General features: G+C 41.1%; 1 protein-coding gene across 8 annotated transcripts in view; it reads left to right on the top strand.

Moving 5' to 3' along the window:
- Positions 1-20,567, top strand: part of kiaa1109 (KIAA1109) — an 80,299-nt gene that overhangs the window by 43,426 nt on the left and 16,306 nt on the right. For 2 of the 8 annotated variants that reach the window (XM_080870365.1, XM_080870364.1), the window contains exons 54-77: positions 39-289; positions 422-527; positions 5,490-5,587; positions 5,719-5,907; positions 6,161-6,329; positions 7,394-7,605; positions 8,575-8,658; positions 9,905-10,103; positions 10,286-10,345; positions 10,511-10,737; positions 11,692-11,859; positions 12,335-12,465; positions 12,551-12,674; positions 12,820-12,932; positions 13,414-13,507; positions 13,805-13,858; positions 17,465-17,727; positions 17,873-18,088; positions 18,295-18,475; positions 18,560-18,749; positions 19,107-19,268; positions 19,364-19,503; positions 19,713-19,908; positions 20,342-20,542. In XM_080870365.1, the coding sequence (XP_080726491.1) occupies positions 39-289; positions 422-527; positions 5,490-5,587; positions 5,719-5,907; positions 6,161-6,329; positions 7,394-7,605; positions 8,575-8,658; positions 9,905-10,103; positions 10,286-10,345; positions 10,511-10,737; positions 11,692-11,859; positions 12,335-12,465; positions 12,551-12,674; positions 12,820-12,932; positions 13,414-13,507; positions 13,805-13,858; positions 17,465-17,727; positions 17,873-18,088; positions 18,295-18,475; positions 18,560-18,749; positions 19,107-19,268; positions 19,364-19,503; positions 19,713-19,908; positions 20,342-20,542 (3,828 nt within the window). The remainder of the gene's footprint in view (positions 1-38; positions 290-421; positions 528-5,489; positions 5,588-5,718; positions 5,908-6,160; positions 6,330-7,393; positions 7,606-8,574; positions 8,659-9,904; positions 10,104-10,285; positions 10,346-10,510; positions 10,738-11,691; positions 11,860-12,334; positions 12,466-12,550; positions 12,675-12,819; positions 12,933-13,413; positions 13,508-13,804; positions 13,859-17,464; positions 17,728-17,872; positions 18,089-18,294; positions 18,476-18,559; positions 18,750-19,106; positions 19,269-19,363; positions 19,504-19,712; positions 19,909-20,341; positions 20,543-20,567) is intronic. The other 6 variants (XM_080870368.1, XM_080870367.1, XM_080870369.1 and 3 more) reach the window with 6 other exon arrangements.

Here is a 20,567-nt window from a genome sequence, read left to right as displayed (position 1 = left end):
GAGTCATGATATTCCTTCTCTCACCAACTTGTCTTTAGGAGCACAAACCAGTTTCACGTTTGAGTTGCCGAACCACAAACTTTGCTTCCAATCAAAAGTGTCCCCGGTGGACATGTCCCAGCACACTATGTCGCCATCAGCCAGCCTCACGCTGCCGCCGGTTACAATGTCGGGAGAGTACATCATGGAGGATCACGATAGTCACTCAGACCAGGGCTGGGCACCAGACGACTTCCCAGCAAAACAAGGAAACTACCTGCAGGGCAACTACCTGCGATGTGTAGCTGAGGTAAAAAAGTTATAGCAGCAGGTGCTTTAAGTAAAGGCCTGTTGATTTACAATCTGCATTTTAAATCTTTAAAGTTTTGTTATTTGTAACATCTAACTGATCTTTGTGTTCACTGTCCTCTCTCGTGCACAGATTGGCTCTTTTGAGCACAACCTGACCACAGACCTGCTCAACCACCTGGTCTTTCTGCAGAAGGTTTTCATGAAGGAAGTGAACGAGGTCATTCAGAAAGTGTCAGGTAATGTAACGTAAACCTTCTGGTTTTTCATTATTATTGTGTGGATGCCTTAATAGGCATCCACACTATTGAGTTCCTGTTTCTCTTTATTGTGTGGATGCCTTAATAGGCATCCACACTATTGAGTTCCTGTTTCTCTTTATTCTTTATTATTCCGGGTGTTTCCGTACACTTTTCGCCGTGGATCTACTTCCACAATTTTTGTGCTATTTTCACCGTTCAAACTCTAAACTGTTCTGCTCTTTCTGCTTATGCCGGCTATGACTTTTGGTGTTTATTACTATTATACTTTTTAAAATATTACACTTTTTTCCTTTAATTTGTCCCATTGAAATGAATGGGAAACTTCCACAATTCTGCTAAAACTTTCTTGTCTTTGAAACTTAACTACTGCCTCATACTTTCACCTAGAAACTCCATTCAAACTTTAAAACGTTCTCAAATGATTGGGCTATTCAGGTATAAATCAGCTTTTTCAGATCTTCTACTGTTTTCATCTTATCTCTCTTTAAGTCTTCAGTTGCAAAATTGTGATTTTTCAGAAAATACATGCGTTGCTATGGTTGCTATGCAATTAACTCAGAGGGGACAGTGAAACTGTTTGAATTTTCTCTTCATGTCCAAATAACTTCTTGCTACTCGCTCAATTTCCACTCAAGCCCCACAGATTATACACCAAAACGTAGGTATTTTTGCTGGCTTTCAGAAAATGTCCCTATCATTGTTGTGGGACTCATAGTTATTTTGCAAATCTCCTCAGAGTAACACAAAGTCAGAAAACTCTCCATATAAACTCAATGGAGAGTTTGTTCAAAATCACCGCTGGATTTCTCTAATGAGAGGCATTTTCAAATTGTCATATCTCCTTAACGAAGCGAAGTTAAGACATGAGGCTTGTCCCGGTATATCTTCAGACACTCCTGATGCTCACAATTCAAGAATTATTTTCTCACCTATTACCGTTCTGAGATGAGTTAGACTTGTTTGAGGGTAGGAAATTTGTCCCTCGCTCAGATTTCATCAGATTTCAAATTCTGGAAATGAGTCACTTTTTTCTCTCATCATATCTTTTTGATGGATTTCCACAGAGCCCTGAAAATTTCCATGACTGTTCACCAAAGCCTGCTGTTTCTTACGGTGAAAGAATGATTTTGATGCTCCATATAGATTTAGAGTTACCAAAGGTTGTTTGAGAGCAAGTCAAGGCAGTTTTTGCTTCGCCTCTACTCAGTTACAGTGTATTACAAGTCATATATCTTTAATAATTTATATTTTATCTCTGAATTATGAAGACCTGAAGATTCCCCCATCTCTTCTGAACAAAACAATGTCTGAATGACCGTTCTAGCCTCTACGGTTAGGAAATTATGGCCATTTGTTCGAGGGGAATCCTGAATGTCAGAAATACACTGAAGAAAACTCACACCTCTCTCTGTGTCTGCGTGTGTAAGGGCTGACTACAGCAGGTGCAGCTAATTTAACTGACCTACATATACCAAGCCCAGACTCTCAACAGCTCCTGTTCCCTTTACTGTCTGTGTATGTGTGTCTGTGTATCAATATTTCTCCTATGTTTAGGTATTACTCCTCAATCATAGTATTTCTGCTAAAGCAAAGTACTTCTACTACATCTTAGTACTTCTGCTAAATCATAGTATTTTTTGAAAAATCATAGTATATTTGCCAAATCATGGTATTTGTGCAAAATCATGGTTTTGGGGCCAAATCATAATATTTCTGTTATGTTATAGTATATGTGCTGAATATATTATATGTGCCAAATCACAGTATTTATACCAAATTATAGTATTTATGCCAAATTACAGTATTTCTGCTAAAAAGCAGAAATAGTCCTTTTTAGCAGGAATTTCTGCCAAAAGATAGTATTTATGTTAAAACATAGTATTTCTGCTAAATCAGAGTATTCCTGCCAAATCATAGTATTTGTACTGAAACATAGTACTTCTGCCCAATCACATTATTTGTACTAAATGATAGTACTTGTGCCAAATCATAGTATTTGTGCCAAAGCATCGTATTTGTATGGAGTCATAGTATTTCTTCTAAATCATAGTATTTCAATCAAATCTCAGTAGTTGTTGTTAAAACGCAGTATTATTGCAAAATCATAGTATTTGTACCCATTCATAGTATTTCTGCTAAATCATAGCATTTGTGCCAAATCATGGTATTTGTGCAAAAACATAGTATGTCTGCAAAACCATAGTATATCCCTTATGTTATAGTATTACTACTAAGGCATAGTATTTCTGCCAAATCATAGTATTTGTACTAAATCATAGTACTTGTGCCAAATCATAGTATTTGTTGCACATCATAGTATTGGAACCAAAACATAGTATTTGTCCCAAAGCATCGTATTTGTATGGAGTAATAGTATTTCTTCAAAATCATAGTATTTCAATCAAATCTCAGTAGTTGTGTTAAAATGCAGTATTATTGCCAAATCATAGTATTTGTACCCAATCATAGTATTTTTGCCAAATTGTGGTATTTGTGCCCAATTAATAATTCTGTTATGTTATAGTATTACTACTAAGTCGTAGAATATCTGTTATGTTATAGTGTATCTGCGGAATATAGTATGTGTGCCAAATCGTAGTATTTATACCAAATCACAGTATTTATGCTAAAACATAGTATTTCTGCCATATTGTGGTATTTGTGCAAGAACATTGAACTGTTATGTTATAGTATTACTACTAAGTCATAGTATTTCTGCCAAATCATAGTATTTGTGTGAATTTGTATACTGTAATATCACTGTAGTATGTAGTGGCTAAGTAGGGGGTGTTTACAGTGTAAATAGGTCATCTCTTGTGTTGGAGTGCCCTCTTGTGGCGCCTTTTGGGTAGTGCCTTAGTAAATGTGAACCCTGTAAGAAGTGGTATCAGACTGATTTGTAGTGGAGGAATTTGTTGCCAGTGTTCTTAATCATAGAAACCACACCATATCACCTCTCCACATCCTCCTACTGTATGCCATGCCTCCCTGTACCATCCATCTGACCGCCAATAAACTCCACCTGTGGTAATCTAATCCCTGGATGTCAGCCTCTCCTTCTGACCGAGGATAGTTACTATTGCAGCACCACCCAGCATTAAACTGACGTACACCATTCTGTACAATAGTATTTGTGCTAAAAAGTAGTATTTCTGCCAAATCATAGTATTACTGCTATTTCATACTATTTAAGCGAAATTACAGTGTTTCTGCAAAAACATGTTTGAGGGGTGGAAATCTGTCCTCCTCTCATTTTTCAAACTCCGAAAATTAAGCCATTTCTTCTCTCGTCATGTCTCCGCGACGGAGATACAAAGAGCTATGTAAATCGTAGTCAAAGTACACCAAAGTCCGCTGATTCACCCAGTGCAAGAATTATGCTTCTATCCCACCTAGTTTTTGAGTACAAATTTATACACTATCACAGACCGGTAATTCATATTGATAATTTATTACAATTCTGCAAAGTTTTATGATTTTAGCAGCTTTTCTAATATGGACCTCACATTCTTGTTAACAGTCTATGGCAGAAATACATACAAGTACACAGCCTGATGAAGCAGACAGAAGCAGTACCTCTGATTGGTTCAGCATTTTCACCTCTTATCAGCACAAATCTCAGCCTCTTCTGCTGTTTTCATTAGAATTGTAAGCTTTTCCACCTTTTTTCAGTTACGTGAGAACCAGTTTGGCTCAATGAGTAGCTGAAAAATGTCAGCCTCTTCTGCTGTTTTAGCAGGATTTCAGAGTTCAGCTTTTTCACTTGTTTTAAGCACAAATTTCAGTTTCTTTACCTCATTTCACAACAAAGTTCTTCCTCTTCACCTCTTTTCTGCTAATTTGAGCTTCTGCTCCACAGTGCACATTGTCCCTCTCATCATATCTTTGCTTGTGACCAGAACTCATTTGGCTCAGAGGGTAGGGCATCTGCCGTGGGACCCGGTGGCAGAGGTTTGAATCCTACCTGTGACAGTTGCTACACATGTTCCCTGCTTGCATGCGCTCTGCTTTCTTGTGTGTCACTGCTCTCCAGTGTGTCATTACACATACAGCCATCTTCAGCAAGTACTTCTGCTTCTACACCTCTTTTCAGCTCATCTTTTTGCTTCTTTGCCTCTTTTCAGCAGAAATTCTTCTGATTCACCTCTTTTCTGCCAAATGTTTAGCTTTTTCACCTCTTATCAGCACAATTCTAAGCAGCTTCTGCTAATTTCACCACAATTGTCACTCTCTCCACCTCTTCTTTGTGTGAATGAGTTTGGTGCAGTGAGGTGAATTGCCGCCTTTAGACCAGAAGGGCCAGGTTCGAATCCTGCTCAGGGCAATGTTTTTTGTTTTGTTTTTTCAACTTTTTCAGCTTTTTTCAGCAGACATCTTCAGCGTTAAGGCATCCACACAGCATTTTCGCAGGAAATGCAAATTTTTCTAGTTCTAATTATTATCTTTTACATTTTTAGAGACTTACCAGAATCACAAACACGTTACAGTACTGTATCCTCTATGTGCTGCTGCAGCAGCCGAGCTTTCCTCTTGGATCAATAAAGTTAATCTAATCTCAGACATCTGGCTTTTCCCCACAGCATTCTGTATCCTACAGCTGCTGCTTAAGTTGCTAAAAAATCGTTTTTCCTCAAATATCAATGCCCGATGCACTGCTACAAATCCACCCTTGTTTATTTCCACATTATTGATAGTATTTTGTTAAGCTCACCAAGCTTGATAGTAGTAGTGGTAGTTTTTTTTTTTTTTTTTTTTTTTTTTTTGCCATTTTAGAGAAAAGAATAACGGAGGCGCACATTAAAGAGGAAAAGCTGCAATTGAAGACTACAGCAGATTAATACTTGCACATCTGCCTCCGGTCCACATTGCCACAATTCAGCTATGTTTTATCCAGCTTGTGTGTGACCTGTAAGGTGTGTGTGTGTTCTGTTCTGCCAGGAGGAGAACAACCCATCCCACTCTGGAATGAGCACGACACCTCAACAGATGCAGACAAACCCAAAATCCTGCTTTATTCTCTCAGCCTCAGGTTCAAGGTATCTGATGTTCAGTTTGTTTCAGAAATGCAAAATTATTCTCTTTGGGAGAAGCTTTGTGTTGTTTTGAAGGGATGAAACCAGTTCAAGTTTTCTCTGTGGAGATTTTATTGTTGTCTTCGTGTTCACAGGGAATCCAGATGACAGCAACCACTCCCTCCATGCGAGCCGTGCGCTTTGAGACGGGCCTGATTGAGCTCGAGCTGTCCAACAGAATCCAGTGCAAGGCTCAGGCTGGAGGCAGCAGCAGTTACCTGAAACTCTTTGGAAAATGTCAAGTTGACCTCAACCTAGCCCTTGGACAGATTGTCAAGCACCAGGTACAAATGAAATCCTGCACGTATTCTCAAGCAGTTCGTCTTACTCAGCATACAGACACAGAATCCTCACTTCTTAACAGGTCCCGTTCATCCCGTGCTTTATCGTATCAGATGAAGTCAATTCAATTCAATTCAATTTTATTTATATAGCACTAAATCACAACAACAGTCGCCTCAAGACGCTTTATATTGTACAGTAGATCCTACGATAATAGATGACTATTTGATTCCTTTTCTCACTTTCACTTTAAAGGTGTATGAAGAAGCTGGCTCGGATTTCCACCAAGTGGCATACTTCCAAACTCGGATTGGTCTGCGGAATGCTCTGCAGGAGGAAATCAGTGGATCCACTGACAAAGAGGCTGTTCTCATCACCCTCAACAGGCCAGTGGTTTTCGCTCAGCCCGTGGCATTCGACAGAGGTTAGGATTCCTTTTTTTTTCTATCTTTGGTGTATAGGTCTTTTAAAACATGGGCTGCATGATATTTAATCTGTGTTTAAAGGTGATGATTTTTCTGACGTTCAAAGTTTCTCACAGCTTTCTTGACTGAAGCAGGATCAGAAGCCTCATTATGTACAATGCAGTACAGCGGGTGATACGTTATCCTTGAAGTCAGACTTTTCTTAACGTGGCAGCTTTATTGTTAAAGTTACTTTGGTAATTAGAGTGGGCATGTCCTTTATGAAAGTGTGTGTGTGTGTGTGTGTGTGTGTGTGTGTGTGTGTGTGTGTGTGTGTGTGTGTGTACACGTGTAATAAAGTTTAGTAAATGGATGTGACAGCTTAAAAGCTGTGACTATGTGAGGAAAGAACACAATGTAATGTGTTGTTGGATCCTTATCAAACCTGTCTGGGATAATTTGTTCCAAGTGATTACGTTTTTGCTTCTTTTCCATGTGTTTAAAAGTTGCTGCTACTAACTGATGTTGCAGTTAATGTAATAAACTCAAAACATCTACAGCTGGAAGCACCTGCTGAACTTCAGCTTCTGTTAACATTTTGTCAAACTCCCATTATACATTATTCATTGTTAGTGTGTCTGAATAATCTGACCCATCAAACACTTTGTAGAAATTTTAGAAACATGTCTGTCTGTTAAGATGACTCCGTCAGTCTTACTTAGTCTGGTTTAATAAGACTCAGACATGTAGCTGACATATTTAGGTGACATTACTGGAGAAAGACTTTCTGTTCCTATTAATGTTGTTGGGTAACACTGAACAATCAACAGTATAAAGTATAGGTTTTAATGTTTTTATACTGTGTAACATTATTTCACACTTTGATGCCAATTCCAACACTGGTGGGTAAAGTGGGATGGGTGTGTGATTTTATTTAAGCTCTGGGAAAAACAGATTTTCCTTATTTAGATCCATATTTGGAGTTTTTGGTTCTTTAGCATCTCAAAATTTGATATAAATTACTTAAATGACATGTTAGATCTTATTTAATGTTTATTCATCCCACCACTGTGCTCTTCTGCAGCTGTGCTCTTCTGGCTAAACTACAAAGCTGCATATGACAACTGGAATGAGCAGCGTATGGCCCTCAACAAGGACATTCACGTGGCCACAAAAGAAGTGGTGGATAAGCTGCCAGGCATTCAACAGACCTCCGCCCAGGCATTCAGCACCCTCTTTCTGCAACTGACAGTCAATGACCTGGGTATTTGCCTGCCAATTACCAACACATCTCAGGTAATATGCTATGACTGAGTCTCCCAAGTGTCATTGGTCAGTCCCTTTGAGCGTTAGATTGTTTTCTTATAAATAATCTTATATATTTTTAAGTTCGGTTTAGGATATAAAGTGCACAACTTATTTTGTTTTGTAAAAGTTTTAATATATGCTGACTTGAAATACACACTTTGAAAAGTTATAAAAAACAAAAATCCCCAACAAGGTGCTCTGCTTGTGGCTCTATGGCTTGCTTCCATCACTGCTGCTTTTTTCAGATCATCCAAATTTGAATGTACTGATGAATCTACTAGTATACTGATCGCTAGTAGATGCCACAATCTGCAGTAGTTTTCAACTACTACAAGTTTTGGAAGACATTGATTTCCTATGTCTGCAAATACTCACTCACCTAGTGTAGCAGTAGGTAAACTGGAAATGCAGACTGCTTGCCTTCAAAGTAAAACTAGTTTATGTTGAAACATGTTGGTTACAGTCATAAGACACTGTCTTTACTTTGAAGGCTGCTGATTCCACCAAGCAGCAGCCAGCAACTTGCAGCAAAAACACTTGCTAACTGGTTAGACAATCCACATTTTTCCCTGGCTTCGGGAGATTTCCAGCTCAACACCAACCAGTCTGCAGGCATGTGAGACTGATGCCAAACTAACAGCCTTAAGAACTGTTCAGTGATGTTGAGCTACTCTTATCAGATCTTATGTCAGTGCCTCCTCAACAATTGCTGTAAATCTGTATACAGTCCCAACAGACAGGCTTCCTCACAGTTACTTTAAGTCAACATGTGCATGTGCATATTGGGTGTCCTATTTTTTTTTTTTTTTTTTTTTTTTTCTTTCTCTTTTTTTTGGAAGTGTGTCCTATATTTTACTGTACTCATTCATCATAGTTTGAATTATCCTTATTCTACTTTGCATGCTAGGATTGGAAAGATTTCAGATGCAGACAGTTATGTTACACTTATTTCCATAGAGAGGACAAGAACCAGTTACGGAGGGCACAAACTCTGAAGCTGGGGCCAGCTCTTCAGCAGGCCAGCAAAGAAATGCACGAAAAGTAACCAAAAGTTTATTACATCTCTTGGGATGGCTTGGTGTGAGGTGTTGACTGATACTGAGTGACGCTCTTCTATAAAACCTGTCACACTGCAGTATACTGCATCATAGGTGCTTTGTGGTTTAAAAAAAAAAAAGCTTCTCTAACGGCGGCATAACAAGTAGTGAAGCTCGGGCTGGTGTTTGAGGTGTGTTTTCATAATAAAAGTTATGCCTGTTGGTATCCAGAGTATTGATTATGTGAGTGCTTTTAAGTTATGTACGTTTCTATATGCGAGACTAGATTAAGAATATAGTTAGGTGCAGTGTTGCACATGGTGGGCTCTCTCTACGCTTGTATGCATGTGGTATTTTGCATTGGCTTATATCTGGGATCTTGTAATAGCTGCCCCAAAATTGTGGTCTGATTATTTTCATCCAGCTGATTGAAATGGGCTAGTAAATAGTTCAGATACAGATATATGTATTTTCCTAATGATAATGATCAGACTGCTATTCTGGGACTAATGTCAGGTTAATCAAATTCATGTAATTTGGATGTGTGGGTTTCTGTTTGTTTGTTTTTTCTTCTTTAATCACTGATTTTCTGCATTTGAACTTGAAATGTACTGAAGAGCTTGGTAACACTTCACTCAGAGATAGATTTATGTCAGTAGCACTTAAACTTGTTCCCTCGAAGGTTTTAAAGTGGACCTGTCTTGTTAAGCTTTTGACTTATTTTCAGGTGGACTTGAATATTAAACATGCTAAAATAACAAACAAAAAAGTTTCAGACCTTTTGGATCTTTATGATGCCCAGTCTTTACGATACACAGTTCTGGCTCCACTCTTTCACCTGCCATTCAAACCTTCCGTTGGTGAGTTTTAGGCCATAAGAATAAAGATGCATTAAAGAGACGGTGCAAAGGGTGTTAAACCAGCTTGTGTGTGGAGACAGACTATACAGAGGCCAGAAAGATGTAAAAAGGATTATTTGTTTTGTACCGTGAATCATGTATAATCTAGAGTCCAAGCTAAAATGTTTAGAGCTGGAAATAAGCATAGCAAATCCCCTTTAATGTGCAATAATTTGCCATTGTGCTATTGTTCTTAATATTTGGTTAAGTTGATGACAGCTGTACAGAATGAAGTGTTGCCAACGCTTCCTTTTCCAAACAAATGGAGGTGGTTTGCCTTTCCTTGTACTCTCCCCCCTTCTCCTCTCTCCCTTGAGGCCAGAGTAACCTTTCTCCCTGCCATTCCACCAGGCCAATCACAGCATAGATTTTGACACGGGCTCTGCGCTGGTCCTGACCATCGAGAGCACACTGATCACCGCCTGCTCCTCCGAGTCCCTGGTGAGTAAAGGACACTTCAAAAATTTCTGCATCCGCTTTGCCGAGGGCTTCGAGACCTCCTGGGACGACTGGAAGCCTGAAGTCCGGGGAGACATCGTCATGAATGCTTGTGAGTGACACAGTTTATGCAAATGTTTTTATCTAAGTGTTGCAGAAAGCCATTTCAAATACAAATTCTGTACTGTGTGAGCCCGTTCACATTTGATTTGTGAGCTAGTGGGCAGAAGAAGACTGTCAGTGTGTCTCTATAGAGATCATGAAAGATATTTGTTTGTATGTACTTGTGTGCAGGTGTAGTCCCTGACGGTACATATGAAGTGTGTTCCAGGACTACAGGGCAGCCCTCTGCAGGCAAGTTCTTTTAACTGTGCTCTGGTCTATTAAATATAGATCACACCCTAGAGCTGCACAATGATATTGAGACTGTGTGGAAAATTTTATTATTTATTGCATTAATTTTCCCAACATCATCCACTGTTTTCCCTCTCACTCCTGGCTTCCTTTTCACCAAAACAGAAAGCAGCAGCGCTGGTACCTGGACTCTCAATGTGCTTTGGAAGATGTGTGGAATCGCCGTTCACATGGACCCCAATATCGGCAAGCGCCTCAACGCTCTGGGCAACACGCTGACGTCCCTGACGGGCGAGGAGGACATAGACGACATCGCCGATCTGAACTCTGTGAACATGGCAGACCTTTCAGATGAGGACGAAACCGACTCCATGTCACCCACCACGCACATGGTCAGACACCGCTCAGTTCGTTTTTTATTACAGTTTAGTTTGAATTCGGAAGATTGCTAAAGAGTAATTGTGTATTTCCGCCACAGCTGGATTCAGTCGTTCTTTCACAGCCTGACTTTAACGAGACCCGAGCAGCTGTTGCATCAGTCAGATCAGATGGTCTCCTTTAGAAGTTAGAAAGTTCTCAAGAAATATCTAAAAATATATATTTCCAGTGTTGAAAGTTGTGAAAAGAAAAACTCTAAACTGAAGTGGGAATATTCAGCTGTTGAGTTTACTGCCAGTCAGTATCGCAGGTTCAGAAGAAGAAGTTCAACATTTAGGGAAATGCATCTATTCTCTTATTTTGCAGCTGGTAATATGAGAAGATAAGTACCACTGTGGTGTATGTAAATTAGATAACAGACTGCAGCAGCAGCTGTTACCTTAGTTTGATGCAAAGACTGAAAACAGGGAATGTGTTGATAACTAAAGCTGCCTCTAAAACAAATTGGTTTGGGTTGTCTGGGGGGCTGTTATGAGTTTCTGCTGGTTTCCAGCAGCCTCACAAGATTGAGGTCACAGCTCCCAGCTAAGAAACACTCAGGCACGTAACCCCTCAGTAAAACAGCAAATTGCTGTTTTTTCTCCTCTTTGGTTTTTGCACAGATTAAACAAACTGATAAAATGTGTTAGTTTGGGTTCTTTAGGACTGCCTATATTCTCCTTCACTAAGCTAACCAGCTGCTGTTCATTGTGGTGTCGCAGGTAAGCTCTACGATATCTTCTCATCGTGCTGTCGACAGGATAGTGTTTGTGGATTTCTAAAATGTTGAACTATTCCTTTAATAATGCATCAGTCCGTTTGAACAAATCCTACCTGGCTTGCATTTAAAAAAAAAAAAGCTTCAGAAGGCAAAGTCTGACCCAGGCTGTTCCACCTTTCCATTCACCTGTCCCTGCTGTTATCTACAGACTCCAGAGTTCAGCCCTCGGCTGACCTTAAGGAAGCGTCTGGTAAACCACATCCTGGGCCTCAGCCCCAGGCCTCAGAGCATATCTGTCCCCATCGACTACTTAAACTGTGCATCTCCTTGCCTACCAGGCAGTGGCAGAACCCAAAGACCCCTCTCCTGGGCTTGTGTATGTAGCCGCCCGCAGTGTTAAACTTTTCTCCAGGCTGGTTGAATCACTTACAAGGTCACATTTCAGGCACTTGCACTTAAGTGATGAAGGCTGTGGATTCCAAAATTCTGAGCTGTGTTATTTGCTTCCACTGCCCTCCTCATTAAGCTTCAATGATGGGTGAAAAGAAGTAGATTAGTGGCCCATAATTCCCTTTGGCAATAAAGCTTTGTTTCCTTCTTTCACTAGGAGTTGTGGTGGTGGTGGTGGTGTCTCTTATTTGTGACATGGCTCCTGGTGTGTGGATAATTCTACAGATAAACTTCTAATGATTGAATCACAAAAATGCACCTTTTAATCAGAAACTGGGACATCGGGACGATGGATTCTTATTGCACAATCTGTTGATCAGAAAGTTTGTCACAGTTGTCAGTCAGTTTAACCACATCTGTGTGTTTCCATGTGTGTTTGGTTTCCTGCTTTGGTGCAACAGGAGGCGGTTGACCCCAGAAGGCCCATGGTGTCAGGAAACCAGATAATTGATGCTCGTGGGAGGAAGTTCACAAAAAGGGTCATTGACATCCGAGAACTGAATGAGCAAGCCAAAGTCATCGATGACCTCAAGTAAGACTCCAGCTTTTTGTAACTGTTCTGTTTAAAGAGTTGCAACAACTAAGTGACTAGCCGTGTCCTCTTCTTACGAACGCAGGAAACTGGGGGCCAGCGAAGGAACCATCAATCAGGAGATTCAGCGCTATCAACAGCTGGAGTCTGTGGCCGTCAAAGACATCAGGAGAGATGTCAGAAAGAAGCTGCGTCGCTCCAGCATGAGGGTGAATCCCCCGTCTCTTTACCTTCCCCGAGTAGAAGTGCATTCGCCACAGCACCTTAACTTAAAATAGCATGAAATCATGCTAGGGTGTTAGTCATGTTTATCCTTTTATGGACCCGTTTGTAGCTGTGTTTGTTCTTTCCCAGGCGGCCTCTCTAAAGGATAAGTGGGGTCTTGGCTACAAACCAAGCTACAACCGCTCCAAAAGCATCTCAGCGGCAGCAGGCCGGCCACCTCTAAAAAGGATGGACAGACAAAGGTAACAAAGAAGGGCAGCAGGAGGCACCTTCCCTGGTATCAGATTATCATAGAAATGACACCATTAAGGGAGCTTCACTGTAAACAAACAGGACCATGTGACCTCTGTCTCACTTCTCTGCTGCTGCTGCTGCTGCTGCTGCTGCCATTATGTTTTTCAAACATTTTCCCATTATCTTGCTGACAAAGAGGGACAGAGTGACTCACAAATTAGAATGTAGTGAAGAGGAAGTGCTCATTGCATTTTGTTTATAGTAATTATGCAGATTATCTCAGGATTAATGTAGTATTGATATTCAGGCAGTTCAGACCTTTCACAGGAGAAAAATATTTACTCTGGAGGGGTCAACAAATGCTCAACAATGACTTGAAATGAATCGTACTAATAACAGGCCGGGCTTTGACAAGTGTTGGCTGATTAAATGCCATATGTTCTAAAACAAAATCAAATAAAAATGAGATCCTCACAATGTTGGCTTCAGTTCCAGAATCGGAGATGTGGATGCAGATTTCCCAGATATCCGTGTGGACGTGTCCTCTCCGGCACCACGGGTCACCTTCAACATCCAGGACACGGTAAGCCTGCCTTCTTCATGTGTCAGATATCCATTGCTGTAGCACATTGATAGATTGCATTGTACCTCTTAATTGATTTATTTATAAATTAAAGCATTTCCAAACAAATCAATATTCTGTTTTTTGTTTTTTTAGTTTTGTGCAATTTTATATGCGATCATCTGCATCTCATCCATCATTTACATGTTTGTTTGTTACCATAACTGATCTCTGTTACAGCTGATTTGTACAGTATGTTGCAGTAGAAACAGAGGGATGAACTCTTGTTTTAAAAATAACTCTTCTGTCCAATTAAAGATTAATAATCAGGCTTTGGAGTCTGCACCTGTCAGTCCAGGAGATATATTCAAGGTATATGGTCCAAGAATAAAATTTAAAAAATGAAAATACATAACCAACGCTGATCAAAAACTTCTGTTTCCTTCTCTCCTCTGTGATTACCTTGACAGTGCTGACAGGATTTTGAATATGCAAAATCAAAACAGGATGATAAGACGGGAACTTTCGGCTATATGCAGTAGACATTCATTTGCATAATAAGTTAGATTTTGATTTATTACTGGTGCATGAGGATCATCCGGATTTATAATAAAACCTACAGTGGGGCAAAAAAGTATTTAGTCAGCCACTGATTGTGCAAGTTCCCCCACTTAAAATGATGACAGAGGTCAGTAATTTGCACCAGAGGTACACTTCAACTGTGAGAGACAGAATGTGAAAAAAAAAATCCATGAATCCACATGGTAGGATTTGTAAAGAATTTATTCGTAAATTAGGGTGGAAAATAAGTATTTGGTCACCTCAAACAAGGAAAATCTCTGGCTCTCACAGACCTGTAACGTCTTCTGTAAGAAGCTTTTCTGTCCCCCACTCGTTACCTGTATGAATGGCACCTGTTTGAACTCATCATCTGTATAAAAGACACCCGTCCACAGCCTCAAACAGTCAGACTCCAAACTCCGCCATGGCCAAGACCAAAGAGCTTTCAAAGGACACCAGGAAAAGTATTGTAGACCTGCACCAGACTGGGAAGAGTGAATCTACAATAGGCAAGCAGCTTTGTGTGAAAAAATCAACTGTGGGAGCAATCATCAGAAAATGGAAGACATACAAGACCACTGATAATCTCCCTCGATCTGGGGCTCCACGCAAGATCTCATCCTGTGGGGTCAAAATGATCATGAGAACGGTGAGCAAAGATCCCAGAACCACACGGGGGGACCTGGTGAATGACCTGCAGAGAGCTGGGACCAAAGTAACAAAGGTCACCATCAGTAACACACTACAACGGCAGGGAATCAAATCCCGCAGTGCCAGACGTGTTCCGCTGCTGAAGCCAGTGCATGTCCAGGCCCGTCTGAAGTTTGCCAGAGAGCACATGGATGATACAGCAGAGGATTGGGAGAATGTCATGTGGTCGGATGAAACCAAAGTAGAACTTTTTGGTATAAACTCAACTCGTCGTGTTTGGAGGAAGAAGAATACTGAGTTGCATCCCAAGAACACCATACCTACTGTGAAGCATGGGGGTGGAAACATCATGCTATGGGGCTGTTTTTCTGCCAAGGGGACAGGACGACTGATCCGTGTTAAGGACAGAATGAATGGGGCCATGTATCGTGAGATTTTGAGCCAAAACCTCCTTCCATCAGTGAGAACTTTGAAGATGAAACGAGGCTGGGTCTTGCAACATGACAATGATCCAAAACACACCGCCCGGGCAACAAAGGAGTGGCTCCGTAAGAAGCATTTGAAAGTCCTGGAGTGGCCTAGCCAGTCTCCAGACCTCAACCCCATAGAAAATCTGTGGCGGGAGTTGAAAGTCCGTGTTGCTCGGCGACAGCCCCAAAACATCACTGCTCTCGAGAAGACCTGCATGGAGGAATGGGCCAAAATACCAGCTACTGTGTGTGCAAACCTGGTAAAGACCTATAGTAAACGTTTGACCTCTGTTATTGCCAACAAAGGTTATGTTACAAAGTATTGAGTTGTATTTTTGTTATTGACCAAATACTTATTTTCCACCCTGATTTACGAATAAATTCTTTACAAATCCTACCATGTGGATTCATGGATTTTTTTTTTCACATTCTGTCTCTCACAGTTGAAGTGTACCTCTGGTGCAAATTACTGACCTCTGTCATCATTTTAGGTGGGGGAACTTGCACAATCGGTGGCTGACTAAATACTTTTTTGCCCCACTGTACTATTCCCTTAGCTGCTGAGTGTGAGAGTCAGCAATTCATCCCTGCTTTTATTTAGAATGACCTCAACCCAAGAAAGTTCTCAGAAAATCAATTGTTTGCAGAATAAAAACACTTTACAGTTGAATTGCTGCTTAATGAATTATAGTTTCACACCCCACACACACTCATCCTGTCTTGAAACTGCATAAAATAATCCAGCAGCTTTTTTCTTTTTTTTAACCTTAGTATATTGAGTGATTTCTAACAACTATGCATGGGTGGCCACTGAGTCACAGTCTGTCGGCTTTTGTTTGTCACAACAGCAGGTCCTTAATCGCCCCCAACAATACCAAAAACTTCACGAGGATAAAATAAATAATACGTTTAATATAAAGTCACCAGTTTACCTTTTAAAATGCCACAATCACAAATAATAACTCAGACATTCTGGGGAAAAGAATCCATTCTCTTTAACCCCACATCCCTGAAGCGGCATTTGTGGCTCATACTGTGAAGACGGCAGTCATGTGTGTTGAGGAGAATAATAACTATATAAGAAAACTTGCTTATTATTTGCGGGCGTGACTGCAAACATAAACTGCAAACAACTTTCATAACTGTGGCTCCCAAACCTTTTTCAGACAATCCTCTCTCTTCAGAAGCCACAAGAAAGTTCCCTCCCCCTACCCGACTGTTTTAATTACTTATTAACAATTTTTTTTAAAAAGTCCAAGTGAAATTTTAGGGTTAAACAGGTGGTCACAGGCATGTGTGAACGTCACATAATCCATCATAAAAGATGATTTTATTTAAAAAAAATCATTTATTTTTACTTAATTTTAACAAAACCAAGAGATTGAAGTCTTATAATGAAATGGTGACCTTATTATGTAGTTGCCAAGCAACCTGTAGCCACTTAAAATATTCGTCAATAGCGTAATCAAAATTCCTTTGATGACATGAGTTATTTAATCTCCCAAAGGAGCTTTCGTTGGGTTTATTTGCTCAGCACTGTAACTGAATGGTGATGAATCTGTTGTGCAGTTGTGTTATTTTCTTGGTGAGTGTAAATCTTTCTCTTTTTTTTTTTTTTTCAATAAAATCATTAACGGTGAAATTGATAACAATAATCCTGATATTAATTAAAAAATTATAGTAATCTCTAACTCTTTGATGAAAGAACAAGACTTGCTCAATAAATCAATACCACATTCATATAAAACTCTATATTGTCCTATAAGGAGTATTTGTGTCGCAGATGGATTATTTCTAATTTAACTGATGCTCACCTCTGTCAGTGTGTTTGGGATCTGTTGACCCTACACAAATGGGCTTTGTCCCTGGCTGTCATAAGGATACTTCTACACTTTCTTGGGCATTTTTCTGTTGTCACCATCTTGAGACGGGGTATGTCATCTACTCATCCTCATCTTCTTCCTTTGTTTCAAGCTGTCATTCCTCTTCACAGAAAGTGCATGACCTCTGAGCTCCTCGGTGAACCGTTGCAGGCAGTAGTGTTCTGCCTCTGGACCTGCAGAAGTAAAAGATTAAATTTGATTTGAGGAGTAAACACAAATTTCAGAACTGATCAGTTAAACTAATTAATAAGGTCCAGTCTACAGAACACTACTTCCTTTTTTGGGTGGATTTCTGCTGAAGACATCAGCTCCAGCTCTCAGATTCCCTGGATCGATGTCTCCACGTAGGAACAAATTTAGACAGACATTAAACCATTTCCTGTGTGAGTTTGACCTTTTGTCCTTTTCTAAAGTTCCCTGAGGAGTCAGAGGGGGACCTGTCGACAGTCTCCATTGACGATTCATCCCATCCTCATCACCTCCATCTCCATCCCCTATCTGTTGTCGATGGTCATCACTCAGTTTTCAGTGCCCCCGCCACCCCTGCTGTCTTCTCACCCACACTTCCCTTCCAGCATGACGACATAAGGCGCGATGACCTGTCCTCTTCCTCCTCGGAAGACTCGGACAAGGACGACTTCGAGCATGACAGACAGCAGAGCTATCGAAGGCCTGTGTGAGTTTATTGCGTTTGTCAGTGCAGGCGTACTTGTTATGACAGTTAGGAAAAGAAAGCGCCATTAATTTCTTTTTTGTCTAAAAAAGAAAAGCTTTTCAATTTTCAGCATTCACTAAACGGTGCTGTCCTCCCTGATTCTCAGCCAAACGTCTCAGAGAAAGTCCTCGGGCTTTTCTGCTGTGAGTCAGTTGTTCAGTGAGCGCTGGCCAGGCACTCCTGCCAACCGCAGCTTCAGTGGCCCAACGACGGAAAGAAACATCGACTTTGAGCTGGATGTCCGTGTGGAAATCGACAGCGGGAAGTGCGTCCTTCACCCTACTACTCAACAGCCCGAGCACGAGGATGTTTCTTTGAGGAGGTGCAGTAAAAAGTTCATTTCTCAATCTGGGAAATGCAAACTCCTATTTAAAGTTGGTCTCACATTTCCTCCCAAATGTAGTATTAAGCATAGATTAAATCAGACTGTATATTAGCAGAAGTACCTGAACAGCTGTGATGATTTATCCTCACTGGACAGAAGAAATGAGACATTCTATATTCAGATCAGTAATTTGGGTTTTATAGGAGCTGTGAGCGCAGCCTCCGAAACCTGGACCAAGAATCTCCTCCCAAGAAGAAGAAGCTCCAGCCCAACTACCCCTCTTCCAGCCATCTCCTAGCTGGAAAGAAGTGTCCCTCCACTCTGCCGACCAAATCCAATGACTTGGAGACTACAGTTTTCTACATTCCAGGAGTGGACGTGAAGGTCAGATTCTCCTACATCATCCAAACTGCCAAGGGTTTCTTTTGTGCTTTAAATAATTATTTTTTCCTTTATTTTTCCCTGCAGTTGCACTACAACTCAAAGACCCTGAAGACGGAGTCACCCAACGCCTCGCGTGGATCCTCTCTCCCTCGCACTCTCTCCAAAGAGTCAAAGCTGTATGGTATGAAAGATAGCGGCCCTCCAAATCCTCCCAATGCTGTCCAAAGCAAGACTAACTCGCTCCTACCTCCCCCGCCCCCACCTATTCCATCAGGTACTGAGCATTCCCTCATTTAATTGCATGCCCTTCTACCATCCATAATCGCCGACACTAGAGTGCCACGCCTCTTCGATCCGATGATTTAAATCTACACGTGGACCGTCCAAATCAAATGCATGCGATTCCATCCCTTTTTATTTTTTTATTTTTTTAAAGGCATGGATCTAGAGGGCACCCTTTGATCAAACGGGTTCATGCATATTGATGCGCCCCACAGAGGGAGAGACTCAAAAAGACAGTTTAAAAGAACCTCTGTTAATATGATTCCAGTTTATTTGAAGTTCAAGAAACAAACTTCTGAAAGTGCTGTTAGAGTGTGGAGATGACTTTAACTTTCATGTGTCTTTGCAGCTAAAGGTAAGAGCAGTGGAGGGGTAAAGACGGCCAAGCTGTATGCCTGGGTGGCCCTCCAGACCCTGCCAGAGGAGATGGTGATCAGCCCCTGTCTGCTGGACTTTCTGGAAAAAGCACTTGAGACAATTCCTATCACTCCAGTGGACAGGAACTACACAGGTGTGTTTTTAAAACCAGTCCTTTGGGACAGTGTTCTTGGAGGAATTGTGTGTCTTGATATTCATAGTAAACTTCTTCTGATGCCTTTCCATCAGCTGTGGCATCCCAGGAGGAAGACATGGGTCAGTTTGATACAGTGGAACAGCTCGAGGAATCGACCACCTCCCTGGTTTCCTCTTCAACGTCGGCATACTCCTCCTTCCCCGTGGATGTGGTTGTCTACGTCAGAGTCCAGGTACTGATGAGCTGTCATTCGTGCAATTTCTTCAGAGCTACTTTGGAATTTAAGTCGACTGTTTATATAAATAATAATTAATGTGTTACATGTAAGAAAAAACTAAAAGCACAAGGAAAGTATTATGACAAATAACAATTACAAGTCATAAATTTACACTAAAATGAGAATTTTAGTGTATGAAAACATCTACTGTCTTCTGTTTCCAGCCCTCTCAGATCCGCTTCAGCTGCCTGCCAATGTCCAGGGTGGAGTGTATGCTCAAACTGCCCTCGTTAGACCTGGTCTTCTCCTCTAACCGTGGAGAACTGGAGACCCCGACAGGAGCCCATGTGACAGACGGGTCACACCAGCCCTCCTCAACTCCACCCGGGCAGCATATCCCCAAACCACCTCCCAGCAAAGGTATCTAGAGCATGACTTCCCCGTTTATTTTGGCAGAATAATGGCGCTCTAATGTGTGCAGAGATACGTGAACGAAACAGTCTTTTAAAGTCTTTCGCACACCGTGAGAATATCTATTAGCTGCCACTCCATGGCATGTCTGAGCCCTGTGTGAGTTAATGTTGCTCGCAGCATGTTCTCCTGCATTCATTACTCTTCTCTCCAGTCTGTCTTTATGCCAGATGATGCATGTTAAGATGCATCTCAGGTCTTGGAAATCTGTGAGTCACTAAATGCACAGGTTTGATAGCTGGTAGCTCACTCCTTTCCATCCTGAAATTGTGTTAGTGCTAATGCATTAGAGGATGTTAGACTTATATATATCACAAGTGTATAGTGCTGTTAATGAGTGTGTGACTGGATGATTTCTTTTGTCTCTCCTGCCCCCTTCCAGCATCTCCGTTGTTGGGGAGCCCTCTGGGCAGAAGCCGTCACAGCAGCAGCCAGTCCGACCTCACCGGGCCCCCGAGTAACTCCTCGGGCCTCAGCTTTACAGCCTGCATGTCTGACTTCTCCCTCTACGTCTTCCACCCCTACGGCGCCGGAAAGCAGAAATCTGCAGTCACGGGGTTGCCTCCGGGCCAAGGGCCGTTAGGTATGCTAAACATTTGTGTTATTCT

The sequence above is a fragment of the Rhamphochromis sp. 'chilingali' genome, assembly GCF_963969265.1.
Source record: "Rhamphochromis sp. 'chilingali' genome assembly, chromosome: 21".
NCBI lineage: Eukaryota > Metazoa > Chordata > Actinopteri > Cichliformes > Cichlidae > Rhamphochromis > Rhamphochromis sp. 'chilingali'.
The sequence above is the reverse complement of the archived record's forward strand: the minus strand, read 5'-3'. Positions and strand labels throughout refer to the sequence as shown.